General features: G+C 38.4%; 1 protein-coding gene across 7 annotated transcripts; it reads right to left on the reverse strand.

Moving 5' to 3' along the window:
- Positions 1-225: 225 nt before the first annotated feature.
- On the reverse strand, positions 226-17,047 carry tmem263 (transmembrane protein 263). Of its 7 annotated transcripts, none has more exons than XM_088645862.1 (3): positions 16,993-17,047; positions 9,568-9,638; positions 226-3,004 (listed from the first exon to the last, which is right to left on the reverse strand). In XM_088645862.1, the coding sequence occupies exons 2-3, from the start codon at positions 9,629-9,631 to the stop codon at positions 2,709-2,711; spliced, it is 360 nt and encodes a 119-aa protein (XP_088501988.1). In that variant the 5' UTR covers positions 9,632-9,638; positions 16,993-17,047; the 3' UTR covers positions 226-2,708. The 7 variants fall into 7 exon arrangements, with proteins under 7 accessions (XP_088501988.1, XP_088501981.1, XP_088501986.1 ...); XM_088645855.1 differs by lacking the exon at positions 16,993-17,047 and adding an exon at positions 16,351-16,968; XM_088645860.1 differs by lacking the exon at positions 16,993-17,047 and adding an exon at positions 16,202-16,334.
- Positions 17,048-18,256: the final 1,209 nt, after the last annotated feature.

The raw sequence follows: 18,256 nt of genomic DNA on the forward strand, positions 1-18,256 counted from the left end.
TCTGCGATACCATTTACATCACAATCACATGCTAATATAGGAGCTTCTGTCTCTTGCACTTGATTTTTACAACACCTAAAATTTAGATGTAAGCATTTACTTACAAGTAGTTTTAAAAATAAATAACACTTATAGAGAAAAACATTAAATACAGTATTACCATTTTCTAAATAATAAAAATGTCACAGTAACACAATAAATAACAGACTTACATTAATCTTCGGATAGGTTTGGGTTCCAGCTTTCACAGTTTATTGAACTAAATGGTACATTAAAATTACAATTCAGACATCAATTACACGACATTATAGCTGGTTTGACAAGGACATGTGATGTAACAGGACGAAGCATAAACTATTTCTGTGCTTTTTCATCCACGATTCTTCTGTGAGCATCACACCAAAAAGGCACTTTTATTGATTATTCTAACAAAAATATGTTACGTATTTCAATGCCAAAAAAGAATGATTTCACAGGCTGGCAAGGCATACAGCACTATTTTATGCCCTGCTGCCTGTAACACCTTATACAAAAAAAGTTAACCATCCACGTTAACTACGTTAACCATTTTTTTACAGCCTCTAATAATACATTATGCAGGTATGTAAACCATATCCAGCATTCCACAGAATGTGCATGTATACATACAGTATATACATACATATATATGTATCCATGCACTCGAATATAAATAGGAACTTGGTAATAGGAGTGGTCCATCTTCTTCAAAGTAGTGGGAATATCACAACACATAACGTTTCCTACTGTATGGTTCCTGACTATGTTAATGTTGTAGCTAACCAGGGTGTTTCCTCAAAGCAAGCGTGATTGCTGATGAATGTCTGGTGCGTTGTTGAAGACAACAGCAGACCTGGCTAAGGTGTCAATTTAGAAATGAGCCCTGTGGAGCACATGTGGGATGTTCTGGAACATTGCATTGGAAGTAGAACCTAGCTCACTACACAGCTCTGCACGTGGGTAGCAAACTAATGTCAGCAGACCACCATTGACATCTGTGAACATTTAGTGGACTGAATGTTGTGACATGCTACACCTGTAATCATCACTCAAGGCGCACCAATCCACTATTAAAAATGGAATAGGCTCTTTTTGAAATGTGGAAAGGAGCTGAACATACACAAAATATACACTACCTAAAATTATACAAAATAATAGGCGCCGTACACAAACTGTGGCTCACATCTATTGTTTGAATCCAAATAGAACGATGAAACTCAACAATAACAAATACTTTTATTCTGTTCTGCCAGAGCAGTTTTCACCTAAGCTTTTAAAAGAGGCTAATCTTTTTAAAAGTTTTACTTCACCACTATACTTCAGGTCAAAAAGGTTAATAATGGCATTATTCAGTAAATCATCATGCACATTGACATACTGAATTTTGTGAGATGACCCAACAACCCTGCTGTGATACACTGTGTAGTATCTAAAGAGATTAAATAAAAAATGTGATTCTGCTCACATCAAGAAAGGTCTTATCATCAGAAGACAAACTGCCCTACAAAACCAACACCTGTTTTTGCCAGTACTTAGATTTAGCCAACTCCAACGAACAAAAGTGAATGAGATTCCTTTATTAGGTGAAAAATGTTTAGGATTATTCATTTGAAAAAAACAATTTAGTAAATCCTCTGGTGCCCAAACTGCATTCTGATGCTACAGTCTACACCGATATCACAGTTTCAAAGGTATATAAAAAAAATCTTAGAAAAAGAACTTTACTACTTCATCTAAAGTCTATGCTAATTAATGAAAAAAATCAACACAACATGAATGTTTTGGATTCTTCTTTGGCTCTTACTGCCCTCAGCACTGAAAGAAATTATTGCCTACTCCTCAGTACAACTAGTTGTGACCTTTAGTCAAAAGAAAAGACGCACCTAAACCCATTCGTCGTCGACTATACAGCACGGAGTTAAAAATCCCAAGAACAAAATAATTTGAAGAAAATAGTACCGAAATTAGCCGTATTTCCCATGGTATTTGGTGTAAGCTGTCAGACAGATTTCTCTTTAAATCGTATGGCTTAGTTCACCTAAAAGAAAAATGCACATCGGTTCACAGAGGAATTCAGCTTCAGAGCTGGTTTTGAAACTCATATGCCCCAGATTCTGGTCTTTTAGTTCAGAGCACACTACTTCATTTTACATTTCCTATTAAAAGCTACTTGCATGTCAACCCTTGCATAGATACTCAGTGACTGAAAACAGCATTAAATATATATCAGTCACTAACACTGAAATGCCATTTGTTTCATCTGATAGTATAAACTCATAGGAATGCCCAAAGCACGAACACCTACAAATGTACAGATGACAGTAAAACGTTCTTTTTCCTCATCTTGATGTAGTCTTGAGACAAATATTCCAACAAACACAGGAGTTTCACTTTATCTCAAAGAACCGTATGCTTCACAAAGAAAGCTTCTCCACTTTAAAGCATAATATTATCCCAAAGCCGCATACAGCATCTCACGGCCTGCTGCGAGGTAATAGTCAAAATGGCTCATTTAGCTGAGCACACTCTGTATGTTTAAAGAGTCTTGGAACATATGGCTTTGTTTTCTTGCATCTCTCCTGCCATTATAACGTGATTGCTGCCGTCTTCCAGGGGGAAAAAAAAAAGAGACTCTGGCCTCCCCAGAGGCCCGGAAAAAAAACCAGGCACTTCTTGCTGCAGTTTAGTCTTTAATCAGACTTGTCTTTCTTCTTCCCCGTGAGCGGTACTTTACTGACGACGGCCGACCCTACCGCCGACACCCCTCCGGCCACTGCCGAGACGCCCCCCTTCACGAACCCCACGCCCATGGCCGGCACTGCGCTGACCGAGGTCACGGCCGTCTTGGTCACCTCCAGGCCTTTGCCCCCAATCCAGGCCACCCCGCCAACTGTCGCCCCCACCGCCCCCTTCGTCAGGCTGAAGATGCCCCCCGTGACCCGGGACAGCATGCCAGGCTGCGTCTGGGGATGATCTTTTTTGGAATCTGCGGAAGAATAACAACAACAGAAAAAGAGCATTTTAAAAACAGGCCGCTATAGAAACAACAACAACAACAAAAACAGGACCGCAGGAGTTAAAGTAAGGACAACCTTTGACAAATACGGCAGCGCAGATCAATGCAAGACCTGGTTTAAGTGAAGCCAATAACATTTTCAAAAGCTAAATTACAAAGGCCTAACCTATCCCAAGGGTTCCATTAATAAATCTCATTAAAGCACATTTTCATTTGCTTTGTATATAAATGCAAAACATCAATAAGGCCTACAAAGCAGACAAGCATTCATTGTGCAACTAATGTCAAATTATAAAAGACGGATAGCTCTGTCAATGTTGAGTGTTTTGTTACACTCTTTGCAAATCAGCACAAATGCAGAGTGCATAGTTAAAGTGTGTGTGCTAAAGAAGAAAATCAGGGAGTCGTAGTCGCAGTCTATGACACTTGGCTTTCAGATATCAGTCTCCCTAAATGTCTTGAACACATGGCTGACACATCGTTTAGTACTTCCTCTGGTAAAAGGTTTTAGAAAAGGCAGATTGTAGTCTTTCCTGTTAGTGTAAGATTAGCTGTATGTTACAAAATGGCATTTCAGTTTAAGATTACATTTATTTTTGCAGCGCAAAACTTAATTTCCTGATTATTTTAAAAAGGTATACGTATAAGTCACAGTACACAGAACAGTAAACTGGTCAGCTAACCAGTGAATCTACACCCCACCCCCTGCCCAAATGCAGAAGTAGTTTTATTAAACTATTTTAATCAGCTTTGTGATTTCAAGAAATACATCAAAACACTGTATGTGCTCCTGTCTTTATTTAGCTATAGATATCCTATATGTATACCAAGGAGGTGCATGAAAAAATACAGAAATGTTAAGCTGTTTCTAGAATTATAGGTGCTATGCAGCACATATATATTGGTGCAAACTAATAAATATAAACAAATTATTAATTAGTTTTATTCATCGTGGTTGAAAATTGAAATTGAAAACGTTTTAGGAGTTGTACTTTCTAGTTCCCTTTTACTCTTTTACACTCTATGCATAACATATACATTATGTGTCTTAGGAAAGTAAAATCAATCAATAAAGATACACTTCTAAACAGCTAAGATTACTGGGAGAGACTGAATTAAGGTGGAATATCCTGGGGTTTAACATACATACAATTTTGATCCACTGTGTATTAAATAATGGATGAACACAACAAAACCAGCAAAAAAAAAAAATTCTGCAATAAATCCTCATATCCTCCAAGGCCTGACACTAGGTTCAACACCACCATCGTCAGACAGGCAAAGCAAACCAATCTTTTTCCCAGAGAAAAATACAGTGATCAATACAAAGAAGTGCCCTCTGGTCTTTAACAGGGTGTTTGTTTTCAAAAGAGACCTCTGCACAAACTGCTCTGAAAGCCCATGCCCTTTGTCTGACATTGGGAAATGTTCAAAACCGTTTTTAAAAAGCACCTTGATTGATTGAAATTTTGTGTGGCCTCACTGGCGCATTAGACCTTTGATTGAGGTAGGAGCCTAATTATTTGTTATCTTCAGTATACAATGTTAACTCTGAAAATGTAAGCATTTTTTTTAACATCACCACTACACCACCCTTCCATTTTAAAGCAAAACCTGTGGCAATTCTGCTGTGATTTATATAGGGATCTTGTGGGATGCCAAATCAATTCAGCTCCTAAGTAAGACCTTTCAAAACTGGATATTGCTTAGGGCTCTGCTGAGTTATTACTAAAGGTCTTTTTACACTTACAGAATGATTTCTGAATCCATCTAGAAACCATTAAGGAGCCACAATGTTTTCCCCCCTCTGTTTGCTTCAGGTGCGTGTCTTTCAGGCTTGGAGAAAGGCAGTCATTTTCCATGCATCACACACAACAGCCAAGAGTGAAGCCGAGATATTGCCTTCTTTAAGAATGACAGAAAGGGAAATTCTCAATAACAAATCCACTTTAATTTAGGTAAGAAAAGGATTAGTTCCTCTAAGCAGGTGCAGAGAAACATGACCTAAATGATATGACCATTAACACACAGACAGTGGTTCAGCCTTCGTATGAACACCTTTTCAGGTGAACTTCTCACCCTTGATCACCACAAAAGCCTGAGAGTCTCAAAGGTTAAAAAGAACAACACAAATCGCAGCGAACTGTCTCTGGGGGCAAGCCCTGATTGAAACAAGTCAGCATGAGCTTCTCTGAGACATTTTGGCAAGACTGCATTCCTGCATCTCAAAGACTGAGACTAAACGAGTGTGTTTTCATTTTCCATTCTTACTCGAGACAGGGTTGGTAGTGTAGGTAATTAAATACCGGCCGCTTTTATAATCTGATAATGTATAAAAAAAGGTCCCTATTACTCGCATTTAGAAGTTTAATGAAAATTTCTACTCCTCAGATTTACAGAAAATATTAAGACATATAAGTAGGGAGCTGCGTCAGCATGCGTAAGCTGCAAAGGAACAGGTAAATGTTCATTACATGCGAAAATGAAAAGAAAAGAAACAACGTTTCGGGTGTGTGGGAGAGAAGGAAAGCAGCAGATTAAGGCGGGGAGAACAAAACACAATATAAGGGAATAAGAGGCAGCGAGCACAGTGGTAAGGGTCATGAAGCAGGTGAGCAGGTATATGAAGACAAGATGTGTAACAGTTGGTTTTAGTCAATGCAAATGCACATTCATCTCAATACACAGTAACTGCAAAAATATTACTTATTACATGTAATAAATGTTGTATCGGCAACATTTAAGCTATTTAATACTGCACATTGGTGGTGGTGGAGGGGAACCCCATTACCTGTAAAGCGCTTTGAGTGGAGTGTCCAGAAAAGCATTATATAAGTGTAAGCAATTATTATTATATAGCTTTTATTTACAATCTCCAATTATTATTTTATTAGACGGTCAATTTGGAATAGGCATTTGTGCGTTTTTCACATCAAGGATTCTGTTACATCACACTTGGGTTTAATCATGTTATTCTGTAGTTTTATTTTGAGAACTGCTACAAAAAATAAAATAATGGCTTATAACTGCAACACATCCACTGTAGCAATAACAGATTTATTATTTTTCATCTTATTTAAAACATTTGACTTAGGTTTTCATGACTCACACCATGAACAATAATGCACTCTTAAAAAAATAACAAAAAAACAATCAATAAACCAAAATAAAAATAAAGCTACATATCAAAAGCCAGAGTACAAAAAAAATAGATTTTTAAGGAAAGATTTAATTTAAAATAATGTCAAGTCACAGAGTATCCAACAGATTTCAGGAATAAGGTCAACAATCACAGAATTGCACAACAGCAACCCTGTCATTTCTATTTTCCTTTTACCTTAAACTGTCCATGTGTTTGCTAGTTTAGTGTGGCACCAGTTAAAGTCTAACATTTGACTTTTTAGCAGAAATATCAACAGCCCGATTATTGATTTGCACTAAGATCTGGAGGTACCGTGTTTGATGTAGGCCTCCTGGGAAATATGTCAATCCTACCTGAGCCTCACTTTCAGTAACTTCAGGTCATCTAGAATATTAAGCAATAGCTAAAATATCAGTGATTAAAACTGCTATTTTATATTAAAAAAGCAGCAATATTATTTGTAACATTTCTTTATAATCTATTTATAACAAATCCTGAGACTGGTTTCTGGAATCCAGTAAGCCTCTTTAAAGCTATAGAAAAAGGATAAATAAGTTAAATAATAGATCAATAGTAAATTAAGTGGAATAATTTAAAACTTTTCCTAGGAGAATCAGTGTTTATAACTGAAATAAAGAATGTTCTCATCTTTAAATGCCTCTCTCTTATTCTTCAATAATCTCTGAAGTTATATTTTCTCTAATGGGCAGTTCATGGATTGATTGCAAAGCAACAAAGGTCATGACTGTGCAATTTGCATCTCCAGTACAACTGGAGTAATCTCTTTATTTGCTGTTTTACTCAGACCTCAAGCAAACGCCTTGAGGCTGAAATTTTAAGGGCTGTTACAATGTTGACAAACCTACAAAGTAAAAGTAATAAACACAAAGCAAAGCTTTTACGTAAACACAAAACACAGTATTATACACATCGTTGGGTCTGGTTAAAACTCTTCCCACATTTTAAAGCCTGAGCCTTTTTTTCTGTCCTGAAGACAAAAGATTATGCGGGCGTCCAATTAATAATACTGAAAGACACTGACAAACTCAACCTGGAGACTACTTCAGCAAAAAAAACAACTGTTAGCAAACTGCCCTCACAATACTAGAATCGGATGGAGAAATCAGGTAATATGAGTTATTCAACAGAGACATCTAGTGGTTCAAAAACTATACTGTTCTCTGAAAGAGGACATGCTCCGATAATGCAGTAGCGGCACATGAAGCTGTGAGGCATGTAAAAGCTAGATGAGGGTCTTGAAGTCTGAAGTCTTTCCTGAATTTAAAGAAATGCCAATCAAGCATTAACACCCTTTTAAAGCTATTTACAATGCACTGGACCTGTGAACTTGTGGCCCTGTGGGTGTTACACATACTCTAAAGCAGCAATAAAGTAAAGAGGACATGTCAAAGACTAGCATGTTACAAACTATAGGACTTTATGTCAGGTTTTATGAAAATTATAGAGACAATTTCAGCATGCAGTGCCTTTTCTGTGGAATCTCGTAGCTATAAGATATGTGATAATAACATGATAGCACATGTTGACTTTCATTAGTTGACTTTGCCAACATCATTAAGAACAAGTAAAGGTTTATTCCATGCTGAAAAGAGCAGAAAATAAACAATGTTTTGGCTGTGGAGCCTTCTTCAGGCCCCCCAATCCCCGCCTCCACCACCACCACCACCCCCCCAAAGAAGGCTACACAGCTGAAATGTTGTGTTTGTTTTCTTCTCTTTTCAGCAAGGAATAAACCTTTACTTGTTCCTTTGCAGCCTAGGCATGCTGACACAGCTACCCACCTGAACTACATCATCATTAGCTGACTTTCAGCTTTAAGCAAAAACTGTCACTCTGCATTATGACTAAACCCCAGTGGACAGTCAGTCCGTGCTCATTCTGCAGTGCTGGACAACATCACGAACACGAAACCCACAGCTGAACTCTTGGTACAGTAGCTCCTAAAGTGAGAATTATTTCCACTCAATGAAAGGTCATAGAGACAATGGAGAATGATTAATACTGAAGAAAACAAACAGACACCAAGAAAAACAGCATACCAGCACAAATTTCAAAATCTCTCTCAATTGTACATTTACTAAGAAGTCTTCACACACTTGCTGTTGAGGCCGATGTCCTGGCTTCTTTCAGGAAGCAGCTTGATGTGAGACTACTAACCCTAACAGGATAGACGGGCTGAAAGGCCTCCTCTTGTTGTCACCTTTCTTTGTTACATCATGTACTAAATAAACAGCTGGCAAAAAGCTATCCTGAGCAATTATAGGTGGTTAATGAGGGCAGCTGCTTTAGCATGCATGTTTCAGAGGAGCAAGTGAATTCATTCCAGACTGAAAAGAAATAAAGAAAATGGATTTCCACTGCACAGCCTTCTTGCAGGCGTGTGAATACCTGCACACCTCATTCACACCTGCAGTTGGCATCCAGTGTTTTCTTGTTTATGTTAACTCTTCTGATTCAATTAGCCTCTGATTATTACTGTCTTACTAAAATAAAAACAATTATGTAGGACAAGACAAGAGAACAGAGACAGGACAAAGAGAGCAAAAAGGCAGAGGTATTACCTAACATTCATGGATATTAACACCCGTGGTTTTTCCTGGTTGTTTATGTTTGTATTGTTAAAGACTTAAATAAACCTTTGTAGACTGAACAGGAATTTGAAAGACATTCAGTGAACTGATTCATCACTGCCTGCTTTTTGAACAGCCATGCAGTTAAGCAGGGGTTGAGTTTTTGACTTGCCAATTAGCAGATATTCTCCCATTTGAATTGAGTTCCTTGCAGTTTCCCCAGCAATGCTGGTATGCAGACAATATCACTAAATCATCAAAGTGTTCAATCTCATCGCTGAGGGTTACTCTGAATAGGTACTCAATTGAATATCATTCATATCATATATATATTCATATCATTCTTTATACTACAGTGTTAATTATATAATTTATTCCATGATTATTCCAACAAAAAACTGAACCTCTTCTTTTCACAGGGAATTAGATCATGTTTGTTTTCTCCGGAGCGGACATTGTGAATCTCTGGTTCTGTTTGTAAGGAAAACAGATATTTCTGTATGATTTTCATTTTAGATGTTTCTGCAAGTCAACTGTCAAATCACACATTCAAAAATGTGATTATCAGAAACGTTTATGTTGGATCTAAATATAATATATAAATTTTGATTCAACACGTAATAAATGGTGAAAAAATATCTAAATAAAAACAGAACTGTCCATGAACAGCAGCGAATTTGGAAGAGGTCAGAGATGTGAAATATAATTTGTGGGATAGCCATGTTCACCAACAACATGCAGAGATATGAAATGTATAATCCCTGTATCAGGTGAAAACTGGGAAGAGAAAACCTGATTACCTTCTGGAGGTTCATCTCTGAGATACGAGGGGACATCTTCCTGGTTCTTGTTCATCTGACTCATCTTTTATCTGAAACACAGAAGTACTCTGTACTTTAAAATGCAATACACAACAGCAGTAAACAGGACATGGTCACAGAAAATAAAGTCAGGTAGAGACAACGCTACTACATTACTATATGGAACAAGTAATAAGTTTATTCCATGCTGAAAAAAAGAAGAGAGAAAACACAACGTTTCCCCAGCAATGCTGGTATGCAGACAATATCACTAAATCATCAAAGTGTTCAATCTCATGTGAAATGTTTTGTAGAGTACACACAACATAATTGAGTATTTTAAGCTTTTTGTTACCTGTAGCTATAATTAGCATCAAAATAAACATTACTATGCATATATGTTTAAGAACAAATTGCATGATCAATATTGATGAAAAGCTTTATAAATAATTCACTGCTGTGTCCACCGGTGAGGCCCAGTGTGGTGAATTGCAAGGCGCTACACTGCTCAAGCCCTGGGACCTCACTTGCTCTGCAACCCTGCCCACAGGCTCATCCCAGAGCGACAGCAGGACAGCAGGACAGCAGGACAGCAGGACAGCAGGACAGCAGGACAGCAGGACAGCACCTGTCCTCAAGCTGCTCGCGTAACACCGGCTTTCTTGATGAGGATTTGGTGCTATGGAGGCCCTAACCAGCCAGACACGGGCACCACTGAACATTGACGGACTGAGCTTGGACAACATGTGGCATGTATGGCACAGAGAGCACTGAAAAGCCACCAGCTTTTTCAGGCTCTATGAGAGGAGAGAGACAGAATCCTACTGCACCTACAACCTGCTGCAAATCATGCATGATCGACACGCAGCTTGTACTCCTGCCAACAGTGGCCACACAAGCCCTGTGTGCCCGTGTCCCTGTGTCTTTCACAGTACACCGCCCGTAGATCCACCCTATTAATGACACATGAATCAGCACAACGAGTTTGCCTGTATCCTGTTTGTGCAGTGCCAGCACTCCCAGCAATTTTCTTAACGATAACCTTGTGAATTTGTTGCGGTTACAAGGAGCGAGTTTCTTGCGATGCTCAGTATGTATTATAGTTTGGACTGGTTTATTTATGACCAGGTGACACCTCTTTTGAATTACAATGAGCCAATTTGGTTTGATAATTAAAATGGGAAAAAAAACCTTATTATGAAACAAGGTAGCACTGCACACTTTTCTCACAAAAATTAGGAAACATGGATCACATCAAAAATGGTAATCAAAGTTCAAGGTGAGGGCGTGTTACTTAAAAATAGACACTGAAAACCAGAAGCCCTAATTATAAGTTCTACACAAAATAATACAAGCTTTTTATTTTCATGGGCAGCACAGAGGCACAGTGGTCAGCTTTGCTTGGTTCCATTGTGGACCTGGGGTGCTGTCTGTGTGGAGTATGTTTGTTTCCTTGTGTTCGCGTGGGTTTTCATTGGGTGTGCCAATCTCCTCCCACAGTCCCAAGACATGCTGGTAGGTGAATTCGCTTCTGGGACCATCGGCCACGTGTTGGTATTCGCGTCTCCGTGTGTCCTGCGATACTCTGCCTTACACCTGTTGCTTTCCCAGATAGGCTCTGGCTCCCCCATGACCTTCTGTTGAATAAAGCACTTCTAAGAGGCTGGATGGATCTCATCACAAGACGTAGATATTGTTCTGCTTATATTCGTGCATATCATTTTGTGCCAAGGCATACGTGAAATGAAGTAATAATAGTTAACTTGCTAACGAGGTCATTTCAACTCACTGCAGTAAGATTATAATACTGTACCTGTTTATTGCAGCTACTGTGATTGTAATGGGCTGACTGACTTCAGCTGAGCTTGAAAGCCATCTCAAACGGTGACACACCCAACCTGATCTAAAGTTTACCGATGTACTTAGCAGATACAACAACAGGTGTAGTAAACACTGCAGTAACTTGACCTTAAATAAGTCTGTTTATAGATCCAATATGGACAGAGCTCAGGGCAGACAAGCAGTGGCCACAAAACCAGTAACCAGCCATTTAAATTTTGATCTGTACACATTTAGGCCCAGCAGATCAGTTTAAGAAGTGGGTAAATAAGGAATGCAAAATAAGAGCCTGTTAAATCAATATTTACACTACCTGGGTGCTTTACATTCACCGGAGTCATTAAACAAAAGCAAACGGAAACCAGGATGGACTACTGTGGTTCAGGAGGATGCCTTTTGGTTCAAAGCAAAACATCCTGGAATTAAAGAAAAAAAGTCAAAGCCCACTTTGCTCTTTTGGTAGTTTACCATTTCAATAAGTCAAGACTCATTTCAAGACTATTTCTTAACATATTCTAGATTGTACATCTCTTTGCAGAATAATTGTATATTCTCTGTCCAAAACCTGTTTCAATTTCCAATTGTTATCCTCTTTGTTTGTTCAATTCCTAAGTGTAAAATAGTCTCCAAGCTTGCCTATAACCCTGAGGATTTTATATCTTTTATCGAATCCCCTCTCACCTCTCAATCAAACAAGTTTAAAAAATACATTTCTAGTTAAGGGCCTTTCATTTCGAGTCTTGTGGGTAAGGAATTGCAAGGCCATTCAAGCAAACAGAAGGACCCTGCTAATGCTTCTCTTCATTGTAAATGAGAATATGTTCTCACTTCAGTCCTGCATTTAAGAACTAAATAAATTACTTGCTTAATGTAACATGCTCCAAGTTAAATGTTATGTGGCAAATAAAGTTTTATATAAAACTCACATAGCTGGAAAAGACTGAGGAGATCTGAGTATAATTAACCTGTAAAATAAATCAGCCATGCAGACAAATGTGTATACAAACTGTACAGCTGGTTGGATATTTATCTAAGGGGAAAGAAATGAGCCACAAACAAAATTCCATTAGAGAAACAGAACATGCTTCTTCTCACCTTGAATTTAGCAAAAATACTCATCAGCACAAATAATCATCTTGGTTCTAACACCAGCCAGACACAGCCGGTTTGACTTAACCACTTGTGTAATTGTGTGACAGTATGGTCACTGGGACCCAGGATTGGGCTGTTCAGTAGTAATAATTAAAGGTCAAAACACTATGAGCCAATTTTTCTCATGCCTGTCGAAGTTTGAGGCACACAAACATGTCTGAGACAAAAACAAATCCTTTTAAATCCTCTCGGCCATAATGCTTCCAGCCAATGGCTGGGCCCAGGCTTTTTCAGAACTGATCAGTGTTTGTGCTTCTACCAATCTGGCCAGCTTGGTACCAGTAATGAAAGAACAGAGGTTTAAAAGCCAGTCACAAGTTTAAAATATTCTTCAAAGCACTCCATACTATCTAGCCTTTACGTTGGAGCTAGAATTTTATTGCAGCATCACCACAACACTAGATTCTAGTATGCCTGCTGCAAGGACTATCTATTTAATCTGTGGAACATTTCCAGAGCTGTTGCCTTCAACAGTAGTCCTGCCTATGGGACAATTTAAACTCAAACACCACTCTACTTAAGACCGTTTACACTGGCTGCATTCCCCTCTCAAGTGACGAATTTGATCGCTAATCTGTTCTCCTTTTTTGTCAATTCCATGAAGCTTTGCAGAAATAAACAGTAGACATTTCACATCATGTCAAACCGTGTCAAAACTCACATTTACACTCCTTTACCCAGGTGGGGCTGCACATTGGTGGTGGTGGAAGGGATCCCCATTACCTGTAAAGCGCTTTGAGTAGAGTGTCCAGAAAAGTGCTATATACGTGTAAGCAATTATTATTATTTCCAACCCTTCTTAATAAGGACAATAGCTTCTAATGTATCCCCAAAGGTTTTTTTAAAGGCAATATGGACTAACAATGCTTCAAAAACCTATATGAGCTTCAAACCCAACAACATCCTTCAACAACCAAGCTTATAAAAAAGCAGACACCTGAGCACATGACACAATCCAAGGTCCTTCAACTACTTCTACTTTAATTTAACCCTAAGAGGGAATCAGACAGAGAACCTTAGTTCTTTGTCACTTTCAGTAAGTGATGAATCATGTTTAGCTAAAGACTCTCACTTTCAAACTGTATTTACACCACATTTATAACAAGAGACATAACAAGAAATCAAAGCATCACATTACATAAATAATCACATACATACAGCATAAGATAAGATAAGACTTTATTGATCTCGAAGGGAAATTGAGGCTTTACTCTAGCCCAGCCCAAGAAAAGCAAGACAGACATCAGAATAGGCTGAAATTAAAATAACTACAGCATTAAAGTAATTAAATAACTGTATAGAATACAAAAAAGCATTTGACACTGTTTAACTTAAGACCAACAAAACCCAACTGGACACACAGAACACAAAAATAACTTTGGTTGTTTTGGGTAGCTTGGGTGGAACTAAAAAGAGCAGGAATGCAAACAGATCCATCCAGCCCAATGCAAAAATGCACTGACAAAGTCAAGTAGTAGATTTCAGAACAAACAGTGAAACACAAACCAGAAGGTACAAGTGGAAACTATGTGGAAGTGCTTTTAAAAATGATAACATACACAATCCATGTTGTCAAGTATTTGAAATAATATACTTTTTCTTATTTTAATCCTTCAAGGGGTCATTAAAGCCAGTATATTCCTTACATTACCTCTGACTAATAACTCCACTCCAATGTGAAATTAAAAAGTGCCTCACAAAATAAAAAATAGTAATCATAACACCAATCCTGTTAATACTTCCTGACTAAACAAGTTGAAACAAGTGTTCTCTGCTTTTGTTTTCTCTATGCACTCATTTAGGAAATAAAGTGAAAAAAAAATATTTTGAAGTTCAATTTACAAACAATGAGTTCAGTCTACTACAGTAACAAATGCTTGTCCATACAAATGTTTTTCTTTTATTCACATTCCTTCTGAAAGAGGTGTGAATTCTAGATTTAGCATTTAAGTGCATGGGGAATATTCTGTTATTAATAATAACAACCCTTTATTTCACCAGACAATTAAGTTGAAAACAATTCCAAAACCAGTAGGGCTACATTTTTGTTTTTCCAAAACGTACTTTTACCTAAACTCAGAACACACCTTAAACAGCTAAGTAACAGGTACTGTGTGTTTTTTTTTTTACTATACCAGAATTAAAACAAATTTGATATAAAATATCTGGACAATTACAACTAATTTTCAGAAGCCAATAACTGTACACAAATTGCAGATACAGAAGGACACATGGTGCAGGTGTCTCTAACCTGGCTCATTTAGAGCCCCTGACCAGCCGTTTTAATAGGTACTGTAGTCATTACATCAGCAATTATGAAAGACCTGGAACAATTTATCTCTGGTCACTCACGCAGCTGGCTTTGAAATGGGTCTGGGCCTAAGACATTATTTAAGTTTTGTTTTTTTGCCAATTACTTTGAGAAAAAGAGAAAAACGAAAATCACAAAAGATTAAAGCTCATTTACTATTCAGCCCATTACCAGAGTTGTATCTAACATAACGCACACTTCTTAAGTGATCATCACTGTGTAGTGATACAGGAGCTCAAATAACTACAATTATACAAAGAAACGTTTCATAACATTACTTACAACATAACAGTCTTGAGCGACTGTTTTTTATCCAATATTTTAGACGCGTGCTTTAAAATTTAATGACAAGTCTATTGCCTGCACACAATATTGGCTATTGTAACTCTCTCTCCAAAGATTTGGCAGGTCCAAAATTTACTCAACACTTTTATATAGCCACAGCAAAGTAAAAAAAATGCATAATATAAAAGATTGGTATTAATTCCCAAAACCAATAAAGGGATTTTTTTTCTCTTAGAAAAACGAGCACATTTAGACAAACAAGTCATAAAAGTGCACAAGGCCAGTTCGGCCAGAAAGGAATGCAACCATTATTTAAAAAACAAATAAAAGAATACCCAAATACGTTCTCCTCTTCGGTGACTGAAACAATCGATAGGAGTTGCTGAAGTAATACTGGTAGGCCTATAGGCACATACAAATGGTCAGATCACTGCACAGCGCAGTCCGAGAAATCCTGAAGTTAAAGTTCTCTATAACTCAACCTCCGGCTCCCAAAAATAATGATAGAAAACCCAGATCTGAGAATAGCATCTGTAGGCAGAACAACACCTCCCCCTACACAAAACACCTCTGTTTTTTCAACTGAATCCTACCGTTAGGTAAGGCGACCGTCCACCCAAACCCCGACTACAACTACGAGTTCGTGAACGGGATTAAAACAAAAAAACTGCTGCGTACATTAATGTTTTTAACGAACTCGCCAGCTCAGACACTGCTTTCTATAACACAACAAAAACCGTTCAAACACGAAAGCGAAATTCAGAAGAAAACTTCCCAACTTAGTGAGCACAAACCAGGGAGTCTGAACGACGCTCCGCCTAACCCGACGGCCAGCGATAACTCAGACACAATATTGCATCAAGGGCTACATCAATAACGCGCGTTACATTGTAGAAAAGGTAGCTACAGAGTTATTACCGTTTGCAGAAAATCAAGATGGCAACTATTGTACTCTTCGGGGGGAAAAAAAGAAAAACTGGACGATGAGGAAAAAAAAGTTTCAGGGCACTAAAAAAAAAACAAACAGGGCTCGCAGTGATAACTTACAGAAAGAGGACACGGAACATGACTTATGGTGAAGATGTTCTGCCTTAAACCTGTTTATCATTCGCAGTAACAATCTGTTTTACAACCGGTTGTCAAACGAAAAACAAAAGTCGTGCAATCCACAATATGAATTCAAAATATTTACTTACCAGATGTGCCAACGTGTGCGTTCTGACGTGTACAGTAACTTTTGCAATAAGCCGCCACACCAATTTGGCAGCTGTCTGCTAAGCCTAGCCACGCCGCAAGGTAATTAAATCCCCTGGAAGGCTACTCAACCTGGACTTTACTGAGCTTCTCAATCCGACACGTAAGGAGTCTTTCTTGACTTTTTTGCGCTTTGCCTCCTCTACCGTGCATACGTGGCGACCCACACAGCGCTTGCTTTCACTGCGGTGTCAACGAGTACATTTTTTAAAGGGAAGTGACGTTTGATGTGTATATTTACCGGTGTGACCAGCCTAACATAACAGAGCTGTTCGTGGTCTTCCCTGGTTTTCTATTTCATTAGTTTTCAGGCGTTTTCCCTGCGTTCCCTGTCTTTTTTCACCTGTTGCTAATGTTCACAGAGAGCTGGTCCAAACAATGCGCACTTCTGATACTATGTGGCTCCCACACGTACTTCCTTACGAGGTAATGAGGAGAACTAGGTGTACTAGAATCAAGTCTCAACAGTCGAGCACCGTTCTTTTTAGATTTGTCATCCTGTAGAAATAGACCAGTCTTTGTTCTGCCTCTCCACCCCTATTTTACCAGCTGCAGAGTTCCGTCCGCACGGCAAAAAAACTTACTCTACTTGAGATTCCTGTAGTCATCACATGCTCGAAGTGTAACGAAAAATTAGAATCAAGTAAGGCAGGAAAAACCACAATGAGTGGTTTGTGCAAAAGGCTTGGTGTTTTCTATTGCTTTCACAGAAGGGCCCGGCATCTTTCTGCTGCGTTTTACATGCCCAGGATACACCACCCTGGATAAACATAAAATTAGATATTTACACAACTGCAGTAATAAAACATTGGTTAAAATGATGTTAGGATTTTTTAAATATTGTGAGATATGTAGGTTATATAATTATATACTGTTTATATACGTGCAGGTGGTTAACTGAAATGTCATGCAATTAATTTGGTATTCATGAACTTTAACAACAATGATTGAAATTGTGTGTCAATTAAAGGTAGAATTTGAGCCTAATTTATCACACATAATATCCTGTACTGCAGTGAGTAAATAAGATAGGAGCATCAAAACCGACTACATTTCATAAAGGGTCATTCAGCACACCTAGGTGCTTGAAGACAATAGTTGAGGTTTGTTCCATACTCCCACAACCCTTTGGGTAAAGAAATGCCCCATGTTACCAGTTTTAAAAGTTTTTGTTTGCATTGTGTTTCATGTTTCATTGGCAGTTCGGAATAAGTTCACTGGGTTTGCTTTGCCAATGTCTTCAAGGACTTTGAATACATAGTGCAGAGTGCAGGGTCAGCCATTTATACAGCGCCCCTGGAGCAGCTGGGGTTAAGGGCCTTGCTCAGGGGCCCAACGGAGTAGGATTCCTCTACTGGCCATGGGATACGAACCGGCAACCTTCTAGCCATAGGCACAGGCACAGATCCTGGGCCACAGAGCCACCGCATGAAGCCATTAAGTGCATTTTGCTCATTCAGTAGTTCAGCAACTAAATTAAACTAAAATTATTTTGAATGGCTGACCCTGTGCTCTGACCCCAAGCTTCTCTCCCTGTCTGTGTGTCTCATGGAGAGCAAGCTGGAGTCTGCGAAGAGACAAATTCTTAATGCAAGAAATTGTAGATGGCTAATAAAGTGATATTATCTTATCTTACTTACTTTTAATGGAAACTGTGAGTATATAGTTAAGAAGGCCAATCAACGTTTGTTTTTAATTAAGAGATTAAAATCGCTTGGCTTTAGGCAGCACATCTATGAGGTGGCATATAACAGCCTGGTAGACAGTGTTTTATCTTTTCATATAACAGGATGGTACCGCGCACCTGAGTGTGAGGTGTAGAAACAAGCTTTCTAGAATAGTTACTAC

Source organism: Lepisosteus platostomus, chromosome 9 (assembly GCF_059453375.1).
Source record: "Lepisosteus platostomus isolate fLepPlt1 chromosome 9, fLepPlt1.hap1, whole genome shotgun sequence".
Taxonomy (NCBI): Eukaryota; Metazoa; Chordata; class Actinopteri; order Semionotiformes; family Lepisosteidae; genus Lepisosteus; species Lepisosteus platostomus.